The 18,424-nt window shown below is 43.2% G+C and overlaps 2 protein-coding genes across 3 annotated transcripts in view; one reads left to right on the top strand and one right to left on the bottom strand.

Annotated features, from left to right (window-relative positions):
• Positions 1-9,500, bottom strand: part of LOC106815547 (protein Red-like) — a 16,614-nt gene extending 7,114 nt beyond the window's left edge. The window contains exons 1-6 of one of the 2 annotated variants that reach the window (XM_014820017.1): positions 9,419-9,500; positions 1,878-1,986; positions 1,407-1,562; positions 1,073-1,142; positions 782-879; positions 304-418 (exon numbers count right to left, since the gene is read on the bottom strand). In XM_014820017.1, coding sequence (XP_014675503.1) covers positions 304-418; positions 782-879; positions 1,073-1,142; positions 1,407-1,562; positions 1,878-1,960 — 522 coding nt within the window. In that variant the 5' untranslated portion in view covers positions 1,961-1,986; positions 9,419-9,500. Of the gene's footprint in view, positions 1-303; positions 419-781; positions 880-1,072; positions 1,143-1,406; positions 1,563-1,877; positions 1,987-4,295; positions 4,312-9,418 lie in introns of those variants that run through there. The other variant, XM_014820026.1, reaches the window with a different exon arrangement.
• A 20-nt stretch (positions 9,501-9,520) lies between these two features.
• LOC106815537 (heat shock protein 75 kDa, mitochondrial-like) lies at positions 9,521-18,339 on the top strand. Its single transcript, XM_014820007.1, has 16 exons — positions 9,521-9,671; positions 9,905-10,033; positions 10,538-10,770; positions 10,888-10,959; positions 11,526-11,689; positions 12,077-12,186; positions 12,422-12,495; positions 13,782-14,058; positions 14,431-14,500; positions 14,602-14,749; positions 15,029-15,156; positions 15,355-15,545; positions 15,677-15,762; positions 15,942-16,087; positions 16,897-16,969; positions 17,201-18,339. The coding sequence occupies exons 1-16, from the start codon at positions 9,551-9,553 to the stop codon at positions 17,300-17,302; spliced, it is 2,124 nt and encodes a 707-aa protein (XP_014675493.1). The 5' UTR covers positions 9,521-9,550; the 3' UTR covers positions 17,303-18,339.
• The last annotated feature ends 85 nt before the right edge of the window (positions 18,340-18,424 follow it).

Below are 18,424 nucleotides of genomic sequence, written 5' to 3'. Positions count from 1 at the left end.
TTTTACACCTCTTGACCTTTGACCTTTGATCCCCAGCTTCGACATCCCAACTCGTTTTCGGATTACCCCCCCACATCCCGAATATCGTGACCGTACGTCGAGCGGTTAAGATTTGTGCCCAACTGTTGACGGACGGACGGACGGACGGACGATCATGCGATTCTACAAGCTGCAGGACGGACGGACGGACGATCATGCGATTCTACAAGCTGCATCTGACTATGTCAGATGAGCTCAAAACAGTTCAACACAGATGACAAAACATCATGCTAAAGCAGGATTGCCTAGGAGCAGGATTCATACCTTCTGCAGCAGGGCGTAATCCAGTCCTTTCACCAAGTGAGTATGCTCCATGTCACCTCCCAAGAACTTGGACTCCTGGATCGTTTGTCTGCGCCGCTCCGCTGCATCAGATGTCCTGCCAATGTGGTGTGAGAGAGTGTTTATAAGCAAATCACTCCATCTCATAGTCAAGTACAGTCAAACCTCGATATGATGGTCACTCGAGAGATATACCTATGCAGTGGCCTATATACTAGACAGGTGTCCATTCTATAGCGGCGGTATCACTGTAGATTCAAATGAAATACCAAAAGTCTCCTTTATAGGCAGATGTTAATTCTATAGAGGAGACTGCTAGCACATGCTTGACCGAATGTATTCTGAATGTTCTGGTTAAATTAACAATTATTTTCTGAAACACACTAATTACAATCTCTGTCACTGTGTTTGTCTTTGTAATAGACTAGGAGCAATGTAGCAGTGGTATGGTAATACTTACGATTTGATGTCTGGTGCTACAGCTCTATAGTTAGCCGTCGTGCTAATCTGTTCAACATCTGCGTAGTCCTTGTTATCCCCCTCTCGCCTCTCCTTAGCCTAAAAGAGAAAGCGTTAAAGTCAAGATGAGCTCACCTCCAAACATAATAAAATAATGTCTGAGAATTCATAAAATTGTAACCTGACGTGCAAATAAATATTTAGGCGGACTGTTCGTTCAATAATTCATGAACACGAAGATGAACATTTGTTCAGGCATTCATGTAATGTATGTGTTAAGTATTGTACTCACACGATCACGGTACTTTCGCGCAAGCTCTGCATTCTTCTCTTCCTCCAACTTCTTCAGCTTTGCATAATAACTAAAATAGATAATACCATCACGATCAACCTACCTAACATAATCATACCCTCACCTGAAAAAACGCACAAACATGGACATTTTGCTGAATGAAACACTAAAAACCTATGGTCAATAATATTACAGCAGCAATAATGCTAACCACATCTGTACTTATTAGTTATTAGTATAAATTGCTATTTGTGTTTCTGAACTAATTTGTGAATCCCTAAAAACACCCTGTATGGAACATTGTCAGTTTTTTCACTTCATATGCTGCACAGACCTCTTCTTCTTCCTCCTGGCCTCTGCAGCCTCTCTCTTTTCGGTGTGTTCCGGCATGTCACTGTTGGTGTGCAGTCTCGCACTCTGCGTCTGCGATGGCATCGGCGCTCTGGGTGTCATCATCAGCTTCCGGAAGTCTTCGTTTGTCATCGAATGCCTGTACAACGTTGTTGTGACAACGACGTAACAAACGCACAACATTAATAACTAGACAGAGTGCACTCACGGAGAGTGAACACCTCCGCCAACGACATACGCCATATGCCATACGACTCACGAACAGAAAAGGGAATTGGTTCGGATGAAATGATTATTCAAACGATAATTTCTTGATGGGGTATGGTGTCACCGATGTGCTTTCACAGTGTGAATGCGCATGAATACCACGACGAAGAACAGCTGCTGTAAAAAGCTGACACGTTTTTCACTCATAGTTCGGTGGATGTCTTGCTGGATTCTCTGACAGACTTACAGGTCATCCTCGTATTCGTCGGAGTCATTCTCCTGCAGGAGGTGTTGCTCCGGAGGGAGGGGGTTGGAAAATGGCTCATCCATCTTGTGTGTATGCAGTACACGCTACCCTGCAAAGCAAATCCAAGGGAAAATAAATTTACATTACTGTTTTGTTAACATTGTAATTAAATTTATTTATAATAAAACAAATACATAAATGCTGCATAACATAAAAATAGTTCTTAAGATGCATTTTTTCTTGAGAAAAAAAGAAATGGAAACAGAACAGAAATGGTCAGTCCTACAATCATTACTAGTGACATGCTTTGCCATCTGAAAAACAGCATGTGGTAAACAATCATCACTGCACTGTTCTACCTCGTAAACAATCATCCTGCACTGTTCTCCCTCGTATATGATAAGCGACATTGGTCAGCTTACTGATTTTTTATCTGCCTTACTCAATATTTCATAAAGTTGCCGTGTTGCTGCGAATTCTCCGGTCCCCTAAATCGTTATCCGGCAGGCACTGCCCAGTCCTGGTTTCTTCTCCAACGTTACCTACACGGCACCCCTACGCATTGATCAGTGCTGCTACACATAAAGGCAAACACCGTGGGCACGACCGCACTTGCCACTTGCCAGGAATGCACTAGTTAGGCATGTGCTGGGCACGTTTAATATGAAAGTGTTCATGTTAGTGCCTTCGGCATTCACTTACTTTACCCAGTCAGCTCGTTCACGATTTTATCCAGGAAAAACACTGTTCCTGGATGAGGTGAGCAGTGTGAGTGACACTCCTAAACATAGATACGGTTTTTAGAGGATAAGGGATGTCAAATATTTATTGAACAGTCCAAACAATTTCATCATAACTTAATGTACGGGTGTGCTTTTTTTCCTTACTCCCCCCCCCCTTGTGCATTGATGCCTGTGCATCAGCATATGACATACAGTGAAATATACATGCTCTTCCGTTTCTTATCCATCTCCCCATTGACGCCTGTGTATCAGAAATTGATGTACAGTGATATACATGTGCATTTCTGTATCTTACGCGAAGATAAACACTCACAATTTAAGTTTTGGCAGCGCTTTGGGGGAGGGGGCGATAGCACGCTGTGCCGAATCGAATGACGACTGCAACTGTGTAAACTTTACTGTACTACAAATTACAATATGCAGTGGGCGTAGCACTAGCACAAGTTACCTTCTCGCTTCTCACTACGCGTCACGTCCTATCGACTGCCGGTTGCGTTCGTACGTGAAACGGTCACCTGTCAGGCTCATAGCCACAGCACACATTACCTTCTTGCTTCAACTACCGCGCACGTCCTACGACGTGAAACAGTCATCCTGTCAGGCTACCATAGCCACAGCACAAGTTACCTTCTCGCTTCTCACTACGGTCACGTCCTACGACGTGAAATACAGTCCATACCTCAGCTAACCATGCCACAGCACACGTTACTCTTCTCGCCTCACTACCGTCACGTTCCTACGACCTGAACACCATCCGTGTCAGCTACCGATAGCCACAGCAACAAGTTCCTTCTCCTTCTCACTATGCTCACTTCTACGACGTCAAAAAACACTCATCCCTTTCAGGCCCTACCAACCACAGCACAATTACCTTCTCCGCTTCTCCACTACACTCACTCCATGACGTGAAACAGTCATCCTGTTCAGGCTACCATAGCCACAGCACAGTTACCTTCTCGCTTCAACTACATACGTTGAAACAGCATACCTGTTCAAGGCTACCATACGCCACCACAAGTTACCTTCTCGCTTCTCACTACGCGTCACGTCCTACGACGTGAAACAGTCATCCTGTTCAGGCTACCATAGCCACAGCACAAGTTACCTTCTCGCTTCTCACTACGCGTCACGTCCTACGACGTGAAACAGTCATCCTGTTCAGGGCTACCCATGCCACAGCACAAGTTACCTTCTCGCTTCTCACACGCGTCACTCCACGACTAAACACAGTCATCCTGGCCAGGCTCACCATATGCAAGCACAATTACCTTCTCGGCTTCTCACTAGCGTCACGTCCTACGACGTGAACAGTCACCTTCTGGGTACCATAGCCCCACAGCACAATACCTCTCGTCTCACTATGCGCACTCCTAACACGTGAACGCAGCATCCTGTTCAGGCTACCATAGCCACAGCACAAGTTACTTCTCGCTCTCACTACGCGTCACGTCCTACGACGTGAAACAGTCATCCTGTTCAGGCTACCATAGCCACAGCACAAGTTACCTTCTTGCTTCTCACTACGCGTCAACGTCTACGACGTGAAACGCCATCCTGTTCAGCGCTACCATACCAGCAGCAACAAGTACCTTCTCGCTTCTCACTAATCTACACGTTCATGACGTGAAACAGTCATCCTGTTTCAGGCCAACCATAGCCACAGCAACAAGTTTACCTTCTCGCTTCTCACTACGCGTCACGTCCTACGACGTGAAACAGTCATCCTGTTCAGCTACCATAGCCACAGCACTTTACCTTTCTCGCTTCTCAATACGTGACGTGAAACAGTCGACATGAAACAGTCCTCCTACGACGTGAAATAGCCGTAGAGTCTGGTCGGGCTAGGGCTACCGTAGCACATACAGAAGTACACAGTACAGTGTCAGACAAGCCGAGTACTAGTCCACAAGCACTTAGAACGTCTCATAAAAAAAAAATGAAGGTAAATAAACACGAAATGTATTTACTACCAAAGTCTTAATGTTTCTCTACTCTATTTCGCCTATTATTGCCGATAATTACCTGTAAATGCCGCTCAAATGCTCATCTGCAACACACAAGTACACCGCACGCACGCCCTATGCACAAACAACATGAATAAGAGAGCAGGTGTGAAAGCGTGATAGAAAAATTCGCTTGACGCTCGCTTCATTTCACATGATTACAGAACAAATACACAACCAATAGCCGCCATCTTGGTATCTATGTGTAGCTAAATGTTCACTTGTTCGAATTATAACGCTGTCCTTTGTTCTTACGTACTCCCGCCAGAGATATCTCGTAAAATCCTGCAGGAAATGTTCTCTCTGTGAAAATGTAAACCGGACGTATCATCTGAAAATTTAATCCCTAACGGCGCTACTCGATCTTTCGACCAATCACTGTAGTCGTGTGTGTGACGTCATGCCCGCGCGCATTATGCTTGGCTTGGCGGGCCTCGAAACGGAGCTCGGAGACAGGCAGCAGCTCATCCCGGCATGCAATGCGCCCCATTACTCGTGTATAAACAGACATCTCGTCCGGTTTACATTTTCAAGGAGAGAACATTTCCTGCAGGATTTCACGAGATATCTCTGGCGGGAGTAGGTAAGAACAAAGGACAGAGTTATAATTCGAACAAGTAAACATTTAGCTACACATAGATACCAAGATGGAGGCTGTTGGTTGTGTAATTGTTCTGTAATCATATGAAACTAGACAGAGGGCACTCAAAGAGAGTGCATACCTCCGCGAGCGTGTAACATGTTATACCATGTGTAATAACAGCTGCCGCTGGCTTGGCTACTGGCTGACTGGACGCGCCTAAGGCGAGCTGCTGCTCGACTGGATGCACTAAGGCGAGCTGGTGCTGAATCGATCGCACCAACGGCCGTGTAAACTGTATAACAAGTGTATAACAGCCTGGCCGCTGCTGGCTACAGCACACAACACGAACACGCAACACGAGAGCGAATCACATTACCGATACCTCCCCTGCAACTTCCGGCCTTGCGCGGAGAGTATAATGGAAGGCCCAGCGTCGAGCGAATTTTGCGATTTAGGCTTTCCCACCTGCTCTCTTATTCATGTTGTTTGTCACTTTGTGCAGAGGGCTTGCGTGCGGTGTACTTGTGTGTTGCAGATGAGCATTGGAGCGGAATTTACAGGTAATTATCGGAAATAATAGGCGAAATAGAGTAGAGAAACATTAAGACTTTGGTACTAAATACATTTCGTGTTTATTTACCATTATTTTTTGGTAGTGGCTATTCTTACGACCAGTCGTAACAATTATTTATGGACTATTCTTACGACATGGGGAGTGGCTATCTATACATCATAGATATTGTTTGGGATACCATAGACAGTATATAAGATAGCCGAGTCGGTTTATAGTTAGTGTTAGGGTTCGGGTTGGGGTTGGGGTTGGGGTAACCCAACCAGGCTGTGTGACGAACGTCAATATACAGCCTGACACCCATCCATTGGAAAATCTTGTACCTCTACAAAAACTGCCGAAGAATTACGTATATCTCAAATAAAATAACCATCCAAGCATTTCTGCCTTGTTTTGTATTAAGTATCTTCACCTTATAAGTTACAGTATTCCAGCATTGTTATTAAAACTAATACCTCAGTTCGCTGTGCACAGTGTAAATTTCAAGAGCCGAACCGAAATTTCAACTTAACCGCCAACCGCCATGTTTCCATTGCGCATGCTTATTGATCGGAACGCGGAAAACCCGAAATGACATAACATATCATAGCGTTGCAACTCGCGTTGGCGTGAGCATAAATAAGCATCATATACTCGTATATATATAAATATTAAAACATTGAAAACCAGGAAACATCAATCTACAACAACTTAATAATTATCATTGCGAAGACATGTACTTGCCTTGTGTTATACCTACGCACTGTGAAAATCAGGTCCATTGCCGATTTTAGTCGCACTGAACATGGCGGACATGGCGGCTGTCCGGTTGTTTTGATCCAATTCATCTCAGAAAATACGGCATAACTCGATAAATAAGTAGCGCCCAGTAGCGCCCAGTTACCGCGAGCAAGCCAGAGGTTTATAGATTCGTTTGAGCTATTACATGCGACGCTAGCTGTGTCGATGTTTGGATACCGAGCCAACTACACGTTTTTATGGGCAAGAATTTGAAACGGTATTCTAACCCTAGCAATACCGTTTCTTGGAGCTGGGGTTAGGGTTAGGATTTTTGCATCATTCCTTGATATACGGAAAGTATACGGAGGATATACAAGTCCAACAATTTGTAACTGCGCATGCGTTACCGGAACTATTAACTATCATGCGTTATGCGTTGCATGTCGTAAGAATAGTCCATAAATAATTGTTATGACTGGCAGCCCTCGCCAAAAGACAAAATCCTTCACTGGACATTCGGTCCCGAATGATATGTTACTGGACCAAAAAAATATTGAAACATTAAAACACATTCACATAGATCTCTGTTGCTTTTCCTTTGTGGACATATCTAACATATATGCTTTCCTGCTCAACACCAGCTATGTCTGTTGACCCGTCCATGATAAAGCTGAAAAAGCTAGCATCGTTTATTTTTTCATCCATTTCGTGACGCGTGCAATCAGCAATGCATTCGATAAACTTAAGGCCAGCTTTATCATTAATGTAGGTTTCGCCTATTTCTAGGCCTTTGGCCTTGTCCAGTTGTGTGATCCAGGTATAATCAGTCAACGGTCTGCTCCGTTTAGCAGTGGCGATGAGCATTCTAAATACATTACCTAGTTGTCTTCCCGGGTCTGAGCTGCCTGATTGCTTGGAGAGCATCGGCGCCTAGGCCACTTGACATAGCCAATATCATTTGGCTCCTTGTAGGCTGCTTCCTTAATTCCATAGCTTTTCACATGATATTTACTCTCTTACGTCATGGCTCTCTCTCTCTTAAAGTTTATTGCATCCTTTAATTGAAATAATTTCATGTCCTTCTTAATGCTTTAAAGCGTGTGAACTACAATATTCCCATGATAGCATTCACACACACGTCGGCACATGTATTCATTTCGTTATCTTTTATCATATACCACCAATCTCTTCTAGTCGCTTTCCTCACACCATGAGATGGCGGTACTATGAAACTGCGGTTATAAGATAGCCGGATGTTCGATTTAGAGTCAGGTGTTATGGGATGGTAGCGGTGACTGTTTGTACTTGTGTGTGGTTACGTGCCTGTGACTCGCCTCAGCTGTAGCCTCTGCGTTTAATAGTTTGATGTAATGTTTACCGGACACACGGTCTCGGTAAAGCCAAATTTTCTTGTCGGAGCCGTGTGCGAAAATGCAGCCGAGATATCATATGTCCGCGGTCGACTGCTTTTGGCGAGGGACTGATGACTGCGTCGTAAGAATAAGCCACTGCCTTCTATTTTTTTTCAAAGGTGGCCTAGCCCGCCTTGTCCGGAACATGGTCGTGCCTAGCCTCCAGGCTACGCGACTGTCCAGACATCCCTCGACCAGTGATCGGCCGCGGCTCGCATACGACGCATGATTGGCGCTAAGCAGGACGCCTCTGCTGCCCGTCGGGGCGGGGCGTGGCTGTCTCGCTCTCGCTCCTTCATTCTCTCTCTCTCTCTCTCTTCTCTCTCTCTCTCTCTTCTCTCTCTCTCTCTCTCTCTCTCTCTCTCTCTCTCTCTCTCTCTCTCTTCTCTCTCTCTGCTCTTCTTCTCGTCTCTCTCTCGCTCTCGTCTCTCTCTCTCTCTGCACACACACACGATTACCACGCGGGCGCAGCTCTCGGGGGCCCGAAGGATAGAGAACATGGGTCCCAATAAACCAATGTGGCGTTAACACCTAACCCTAATTCTGAATTCCTAACCCCTAAACCCTTCCTTAAGAACCTAACCTGCTAACAGTAACCCTAACCTATTATATTGCATTAGTAATTCTGTATATTTATATTGATGATTTTAAATGACATGGTTCTTATTGGGACCATGTTCTCTAGTCCTTGGAACCCAGCTCTCTCCTCTCTCTCACGCATACACACACACTACACATTTCCCATTCGTGCTTTTATTTTTTCTTTTTTGGACGGGCTCTCTCTCTCGTTCCACGGCAGCACGGCATACGCACGCGATCGACACCGCACACACACTAGCACAGCACGGCATCGAGCAGGAGCGTCCCTGATGTTGCGCAATCAATGCGTTGTACGCTGTCGCGAATCGCTCGCTGTTGTGAGATGGAATGTCCCGGACGCGTTTAGCCTCAGGCGGCTCCTCGGTCCGGAATGGTGCCGGTCGCGTAGCCACCACTAGGCCTATTTTGTTTATTGAGTACGCTCACAAGTTCGGATGCCTGACTAGTGGACCGCGCGTCTTCCCGAAGCCCGTAATAGTATGGTTTCATGCGGGAGAGATAGTGATGGCCGCTCGATGTGCTGCGATATTATTAACATATTAAGTATAAATTCATATTAAACCCTAACCCCTAACCCAAATCCTACTCTGTAACCCTCCCCCCGTGCCCCGATGAATCCTAACCCTAATGCCTAACCCTATTCGCCTATATTAAAAGTAAGGTCAATAATAAGGCCCTCTAGGGAGAGAATTCGGTACCATGGGAGACGCGCTAGCTCAGTAGCTGTGCCTAGTCGCAGCTCTCCAAGTCACAATTGCCTGTGTACTAGTCGGCCCCGGCCAGCCAAGATCATGATAACCTTGACTGCCTTTTTTCCACATGTTGATGCGATTGGCACGTTTACTTCTACGAGAGACAACAAAACAATCCTAACATTAGAGCTGATGATTACACAAAATAAATACATACCCTGATCACTACTACTTGACGAAAATTTTGACAACACAAAATGTTGCTAGGTGGTATTTACTAATACTCCCAAGATTCATAGATCCTTTTCGCTAAATTCTCAACGCCACCTATAATGGTGTTGTTTTCAACATGGCAGCCTCCATTCGGAACATGCGATTGTTCGCCAATCTGAACCGTTTTCGTCAATATTCATGGAATAATTCCTGTACATTAGTTAAATATTACAAGTCCCCAACGTTTCAAGCAAGGAGTAAGTTATTTATAGTCAAATTCCTATAGGTTTAACAGTTATCATTATGAAATTCCTATTTGCGTGTTTACAGTTTAGTTTCATCACTGCCCAACTTGGACTTCATCAAGTTCAAGTTTATTTTCACAATTGAACCACTGTCGATGTTTGTCCTTGAAAGACGGAAGAAGTTATTTAACGTCGTCCATAGCAGGGGCAGCAATCTAAGCTGTGACTATCTTTCTTTTTTATAGATTTATTCACACAAAGTTCTATTACGAGGGCATCCAGCCGAGTTTTGGGAAACTGCCAAAGTTTCTGTACAGCAAGTGCTAAGTCAGAAGATTACCACAGCATTATTCAAGATGATGAGAAAGCAACAGGTAACATTTTACACTAGTTTAAGAAAGTGTCAAGAAAAACATCAAATAACGCCACAACATTGACAATACTACAGGCTAGGCTAGGGTTCTCCCGGTTCATGGATATAAGCGCTATCCACAATTCATTTTCGCAATGTGCGACATGTGCAAATGTGGACAGCTCTTATATCCTTGGGCCTTCTCCCAGGCCAAGACCATTATTGCATGTCGGGTCTGATCTCGGCTAATTTGTAACATCTCATAAATGCTCCAACGTGCCTTAATTGCCTCATCAACATGCCTTAATTATGTGTATATGTCTCCTAACTGATCAAGTTTATCTGTGTACAGGGCCAGTTACACCAGTGTAATTTAATCTAGTCAGCAATGTGAGATGAATTACTGGACATGACTTCATAAATTCCTATTGAGAACCCTGTAATACATGATTACAATGTTAACTATCTTACATATGTAACCTTATTTTAAATAAATGATCATTTTTGTTTTATATTTTCATGGCAGGACCCGCTGCCAAGCATGAATTCCAGGCAGAAACACGCATGCTATTGGACATTGTTGCAAAGTCACTATACTCAGAAAGGGAAGTGTTTATTCGTGAGCTTATTTCAAATGCAAATGATGCGATGGAGAGATTGAGATATCACCATGTGACAGGAGTAATCGGATCAGACCTTGGAGCTCCACTAGAGATTCACATAGGCGCTGATAAAGATCACAGGACATTAACAATCCAGGTTTGGATGCTTCTTTACATTCTCCTAACTTGTACCAGTAGTGTACCACGTTTATGTTTTATGGTTTTAACCATTTGACTGTTATCAAGTTGCTCATTTCTGTCTTCTTTTATTAAGGATACAGGGATTGGAATGACCGAAGAAGAAATGGTTGATAACTTGGGAACTATTGCCAGATCTGGATCTAAGGTTGGCATACCTCATTAATAAACAATTATAGTTTAGTGAAGCAATTCAATTGTCCATCATCATTCCACATCTAGTTTCTTATCAGAATTTATTTGTAATAAGTCAAGAGTTGGTGCTTTTGATATATATTATGTCTACTAGTTCCCACTAGATACCTATTTTTATAGGTTTATTGTGATTTTAGAGTAAGTGTTTTTCCTATGAGGATATTAAAAAAGGTTGCTATTAAAAGAGATTCGTTAGGATAGCCATATCCATCAAACTACAACTAGTTACCATCTACCATCATCCAGGTCTATCCCTCACAACAGCATGTGGTTCACCCCAATAAAGTTTCGGCTCTTTTATCTTGGCCTTCAGAGTCCATCACTAGGTTGTTTTTAGCATACCTCGTTTTTGCTATCTTGGTGGTACCCATATGAAAGGTACCCAAACAGAAAACTTAAGGTTCATAAATCCCATTGAAAATGCACAGTTCCTGTATACTTAATATATGATGACCGTGATATGAAGCTGACTAGATATCGGAAGTAAACATCCGTAACTACTGGATGCAATATTCTCAGGGCTTTATGCAAGAGCTGAAGGAGAAAGGTGATGGAGTTGCATCCAGCATCATTGGACAATTTGGAGTTGGATTCTATGCAGCTTTCATGGTGGCAGAAAAGGTTGAAGTCTTCTCATTGTCACACAAGCCTGGCTCTAAGGGACTGCACTGGGTGTCTGACGGGTATTCATATATGTGTTATTCTCTGTTATTATAACCAATCTTTAGTTACCAGTCATGGTAAATGTTATTCTCTGAGGATGATGTGATATATTTATAGCAAGTCATCACTGTGTATTGTGCCTTTAATCCTTACTGGCAAGTACCGGTGTGTATATGGTGCAGGTAAGTTGAGTGATCTGTACAGTACAGCAAAGATGTAATGTTGTTGTAGTCCTTCATACATTGTTTTTGCTGCTTGGTAGCTGGGCAGGGTCGCTGCTTTGAAAGTCCAGGTGAATGCTGTGCATGTATTCAACCCTATGCTGCGACTGGTCTCCTACTCCATTAATGTTGGAGTCCTATGAGATGATAAAATGTACAAAACCGAGTGACTCTGCTTACATGCAGGTGTGGAACCTACGAGGTGGCAGAAGCGGAGGGTGTGAAGCGAGGCACCAAGATTGTCGTCCATCTGAAACCAGATGCAATCGAATTTGCTGATGTGGATAAAGTCAATGGTAGGTCCTGTAGAGGCTTTATCACTCGTATGTGGTAAAATATACTTGTGTTGGTTCTGGCTACTGGTTGATTATTGATCCTATGATGCTGTTTATGAAATGTCTTTGTGCTAAATATTGCAAAAATAATTAAGCATGTTTAGATTTTTGTTACGTGAAGTTTCATTCATGAGATCACATTGCTGTGAATCAAATGTAGGTTAAAACTTAAGATTTCTCATTTCGATTAATTCAGAGGTGATAAAGAAGTACAGCAACTATGTAAGTGCTCCAATTTTCTTCAATGGAAAAAGGATCAACAGAACAGAGGTGAGAAGCATTTTATCTCATTGTATAAATATATAATAATATTCTATAAATATAAGTGTATCCCAAGATTGAAATAATTGTTCCTATAAATATGCTAACTCCGTACTACTTGATTTTGTGCATGCCGTAATATTAATGGATTGTGTTATACAGTAAAACTCACATAAGTCGACACTTTTTGGACCAGCATATTTGTACCGACTTACGAAAATGACGACATACACGTAAGTCGTCATTTTGTTGACTTATACGTAGGGCTCCCCTCCCAGGCGCCCGTCACCCCTACGCAGACATAAACATACTCCACACACGACGTCAGTTCGCGCCACATACATAGCAGAAATGAAACAATCGGGTCCGTACATCAATCGACACCACTGCTGGCTATAACGCACGTACAGTGTACGCACGTACAGTGTACGCACTAGCGGCAAGCGCGGCACACGCTGGCTCTCTGTAACACCCGCTGTTGATTACACGATTGGACATTGCAGGAAATTTGCGGTGCACGTCTGCCAAAATTTCTTGGAACACTTTCTGAAAAATTACGGCAATTCCGCAAGGCCGTGCTCTGGAATGAACTAGTTAGTATAGCAGAATTTTCAGGCAGTCACACGGACTCCTGCATTATTATGTCAAATCAGAGAGTCCGGCAGTAAATCAGGGAGCATTTGACTCCGGACCCTGCATTGGGGTGCATACACTGGGGATGTGCGAGCTGCGACAGCCAGCTCGAACATCCCCTAGACCGTACACTGTGCGCGCGCCATCGGCATTTCTGATGACGACTTACAGATGGGAAATTACTGTTGTTTGTATTACATGGGACTTGTCTGAGGGCGTTGACTTGTACATAATGATGACTTATAAATGACGACTTAGGCGGGGCCATTCCAATGGATTTACTATGAGAGAAAATCGGGACTTTGACTTCCATGACGACTTATGCGAATTGACGAGTTAGACGATGACGACTTATGGGAGTTTTACTGTATATCTATGGGATAGTTATAAAACTGTGATGTTTGTTTGACACTTCATGTTGTAGGCAAGTAAACCATTCTTGCCCAAAATGTCTTACAACTACTACTACCTGCATTCTCAAGTGTATCATGCCCATCCTTGCTATACTTGCCTTAGAATGTGAATTCCCCTCCCCCCCACCACCAGACACACACACCATACATAACACCCTCATGCTCAACAAGGTTAATTCTTACTCATCTACTGTATCTCGCATCTCGTGGGAAGCTGTGCTGAGTGCTGCGTGTGTATGTGTGTTGCAGGCACTGTGGATGATGGAGCCCAAGGATGTGTCGGACACGATGCACGAGGAGTTTTACCGCTTCCTGACGGGCGCCTACGACCGGCCGCGCTACTGGCTGCAGTACAAGGCAGACGCACCGCTGAACATACGCAGCGTGTTCTACATCCCCGACACGAAACCGACGATGCTCGACATGGGGCGAGAAGGAAACGCCGGCGTCGCCCTCTACAGTCGCAAGGTGCTCATCCAGGACAGTTCTGAGCAGATCCTGCCCAAGTGGATGCGGTTTGTAAAAGGTGAGTTCTGAGGAAGAGACATACTGTTATTGCAGGAGCAGGAAACATGAGTTTGTGATTTGGTAGAGAGGGGGAGAGAAACGGTACTGGATTAATAGAAATGATATAAGTATTAGCAATTGTCATGAGAGGGATAATATTTTGTATGCATGTATATATATAAAAAGCAGGATGGTATTATGGATATAAAATAGATGGACATCACTCTTATGCACTCCTCAATGGTTTAAATCTTTTATTAGCAAATAGTATAAATTTTATACATACCCATGGAACACCACTGTTGCTGCTTCATCTTCCTGTTCTTACGAGGTGGAAGCACTTCCTAATGAGGTTTCGTTAGATCTCTATGTTTAAGCTTCTTCTTTTCAGGTGTTGTTGACAGTGAGGATATTCCTTTGAATCTGAGTAGGGAGCTTCTACAGAACAGTGCTCTGATCAGGTATGTTGAGGAACGATACCAGCAGCTGGCGTTGCGGGAGCGTATATCACGATAACCTGCAAAGGTGGCTACATGTTTCTCATGTCTCGTTTCTCTCGCAGCAAACTGAGGCTGGTGCTCACGAACAGACTAATGCGATTCTTCCAAGAGCAGGCGAAGAAAGATCCAGAGAAGTACGACTTGTTGTATAAAGACTTTGGTCTCTTCTTCCGTGAGGGAATTCTCATGACAGCTGACCAAGGAGAAAAGGTATATAGATGTGTTATATGAGTTCGCCTGCACTCACCAACCTCCTGTGTACGGCATGGCATTTTAAAACATACTTTTTGCAGGCTCCTGTGCTCTGTTTCTTTATAATATACTAATGATTGTTTTCATAGTCTAGTTGGAATGCAGTGTTAAAAGTACAGAAAGTACCTTAAATGTACCATTGTTACACTTAAAACTTTTAAACTTAAAAGTTTACATTAGTTATAAAGTTGATAAGGTTATTACTTTAACTCTAAATTTTATAATTGCGTGGTTTAGGAAGAAATTGCGAAGCTGCTGAGGTTCGAGTCATCTAAGATGGCAGCCGGAGAAAAGGTATGCTTGGAAGACTACGCAGGTCGAATGGAAGCTGGCCAACGGGACATATTCTACTTGGCAGCCCCAAGGTGTGCTTTTTCTTATATAAAAAAGCTTATAACTCTTCGAAAAATGCAACTAATCTTACTATCTGCACACTTATCTTTATGCCGTATGAAGCTAATCCAATCGTTATATTTTTACTATGGCAATGCTCACAGCTGTTAGCTTACAGGAAACCCAAATTTGTCAGTCGGATGTTCTGAAAACCACGCTGTGTGTTGTAGCCGTGAGCTGGCGGAGACTTCTCCATACTTCGACGCTGTGAAGGAGAAGGACTTTGAGGTGTTGTTCTGCTACGAGCCGTACGATGAGCTGGTGCTAATGCAGCTGCGACAATTCGACCGTAAGAACCTAACATCTGTTGAGAAGGAGATGGTACAGGACAAGGAAAAAGAGGGAGACACCACCACGCAAGGTGAGGAGGTGCTAATGTTAGATAGTGAAGGTGAGATGGCGCTGGTGTCACTTTGACAGTTTGTCCCAGGATACGAGACAAAAGAGGATACAACAGCTCTCAGTGACGCTGTGTTGTTCTGTTGTTTGTAGATGACAACAGTCTGTCGGATACAGACGTGAAATCATTATGCACTTGGATGAAGCAGATGCTAGGAACGAAGGCTACTAACGTGAAGGTATGTAAGATTTAAACACATATTCTGGACCTTGTTTGAGTAAAACGTTTCCTTGTACACTGCTTTGGTTTGAATAGTCGGTAGTACCTCAGCACAATTCCAGCTCTCATGTGCAACTGTCTCATGAGCAAGTGCTTTTTCTATATTCTTGCCTGACATGTTTGTTTTCTGGGTTCTAGGTGACAAGGCGTTTGTCAAATCACCCGTGCGTGGTGACTGTAGCTGAGATGGGAGCGGCACGACACTTTGTGCGAACGGCATTCCAGGGAATTCCAGAGGACCAGCGTTACAGCATCCTGCAGCCAACGCTGGAGATCAATCCAAGGTAACATCTCACACAGCCATAGCCGTCAGTAAGTAGCTGTCAGCAATCAGCAAAAAAGACAAGTCTTTGTTAGTTACGATTTACTGCGGCTGTGCTAACAGTGTGTGGGTTAATTATATATCATATGTAATTCATTTACATTTGAAAGAGGTCAGTCAGCAGTTATGATTGCAATATAATTAGCAGACCTGCCAACCCTTACGATTTTTTCGTATTCCTTACGAATTCCATGATGTTTCTACGAATGTACGATCAAACTGAAAAACTTAATACGACTTGTGAAAATTAATGTTTTTTACATTGTGAGCTGAGAAATATCTGGCGATTGTGGGCGCAGCCATATTGGATCACGCGTTCACGTTGTTCTCGCGTGATCTAGAGTTAGTCCCATCATTCATTGCGCGCATAACATACAAACAAAATGGCCGCCTGCTGCAAGAAAAGAAAAGCCTTACTATTTTCATGAATCACAGGTTGGTAGGTCTGAATTAGATAATTGGCATACACTTCCTGCTTGTACATTCATTTGTTAATGCGTCACTAGTTATTGCTCGGCGTTACATCTGGAATGACATGCATTGACAGGTATGACAACTGTTCCTCAGCTCTGTGAATGAGTTCTTAGTACATAGCTGTTAAATAATGGCATTACTAACAGCTTTTGGATGTCTGTAAGATGCGAGAGGGTCTCTTGTGATGTTTATGAGCATGTGCATAGGTGCATGTATATGCGTGAGGGTGTGCTGTAATGTGTGCACAACCGTGATTAACAACAGTTTGTTGACAAGTTCTTTATACTTTTATTATAGCCATTCACTGATTAAGAAGCTAAGCACTCTGATGACAACCAATGAGAAATTAGGAAGGATGGTTGCTGAACAAGTAAGTCCTAAGCAATTAACACAATCATTTCACAAAAATTCCAGTTGTACTCATATTGACCACGTACACGTCACACTAGTGCCATGTAATCATTTCGATTTCGCAATAATGTATTACACTGTCATTATTCACGTCCAAAACTAAGCTTCAGTGAAGGTAAATAACATGATGGAAATAATTTTAATAAACTGTTTATTGTCCAGTAAATGTGGGTTGGTTTTGTGCCCGTAGATATTCGATAATGCTATGATTGCTGCTGGACTCATAGAAGATCCCAGAGTGATGATCAACAGACTCAACGATGTACTGACACTCGCCCTCGAAAAGCACTGAGATCCAACCAATCACAAGCTGTCGTGGTTGCCGTAGTGACGTCGCGAGTTACAGGCACTAGTTGCTTCGTGTTCTAGTTGCTAGTGCTTCGTGAGGGATGTGGACCGAGCGTTGAGGCGTAACTGGCCCAGTAGTAGTGATAAATAGATGCAAACGATGCAAGTATGTGACCGTCACATTATCACTGCTGTGTCACTGCCTCCTTGGTTATACAGGGATGAGGATTTTTCTCGGATTTGACAGCCCTGTGGTCGATTTTGTGAAGCATCTAAATTCGATGAGAAAAGTTTTGGGGAGGGGGGTAAGGTTAAGAATGTAAAGTGTATTTTAACTCTCTTCGGTATATTCAATAAGAATCTTCTGTCCAAAGCACTGTATTCATTTGTGTTTATACATGTTCTGTCGTAATCCTATATATTCGCGTGATCCGACAAAACCCGTTGCGTGTGACCATAACACTCATTGTGGTACGAAACCACTGAGCTGTACGTAATACGAAATTGATCACTAGCAGTTCTGCCGTTCTTAGCACGTTGACATTAGCCAATACAAGTAATACAAGTAAACCTATAGGCAATCAGCAGTGAGCTTATTTAGACGTTAGTTTATAGCGGGTTCAGAAGGGAGACAAAGCAGCAATATTGGAAATCGACAAGAGTGCAAAAAGCAAATTCCGCTGTACCTGGCTAGAAAAAACTGTGACATTAAATGTCAGTCGGGAAGAAAGTGGAAGCAATGACAGAGTCAGCGACCCCCACCCCACTTGTGATTTTCTCTGAAAAGGTGTTTTGTACAGCTATGAACGTATCTTTCGTTAAATCAAAGTAGTAATAAATGTCAACATTTCAAGACGTGTTACTGGTAGGTAAACTATTTGTATAGTCCCTGTTTGAATAGTTGATATCAAAGTGGTTTTTAGCTCAATTCTATTGGCTATTGAATGAAGAGGAATATAATGCTATAATTTGTACATGCTACAATTTGTATCATGTCACTCATTCTAAAATAAACACTCGTAAAGAATTGATTCTTCGCTATTTAATGACATTCAACGTTTCACTTTCGCATGCAAATGGCATCGTGATCTGCACAAACACATCTAAGGACAGTTGCTAGAATATA

The sequence above is a fragment of the Priapulus caudatus genome, unplaced genomic scaffold, assembly GCF_000485595.1.
Source record: "Priapulus caudatus unplaced genomic scaffold, Priapulus_caudatus-5.0.1 Scaffold29, whole genome shotgun sequence".
Taxonomy (NCBI): domain Eukaryota; kingdom Metazoa; phylum Priapulida; class Priapulimorpha; order Priapulimorphida; family Priapulidae; genus Priapulus; species Priapulus caudatus.
The sequence above is the reverse complement of the archived record's forward strand: the minus strand, read 5'-3'. Positions and strand labels throughout refer to the sequence as shown.

Coding starts and splice junctions, on each gene's coding strand:
- LOC106815537 (XM_014820007.1), top strand. CDS start 9,551: ATGGCAGCCTCCATTCGGAACATGCGATTGTTCGCCAATCTGAACCGT. Junction 15,546..15,676: donor GGGAGACACCACCACGCAAG/GTGAGGAGGTGC, acceptor TGTTGTTTGTAG/ATGACAACAGTCTGTCGGAT. Junction 16,970..17,200: donor GAAGGATGGTTGCTGAACAA/GTAAGTCCTAAG, acceptor TTGTGCCCGTAG/ATATTCGATAATGCTATGAT.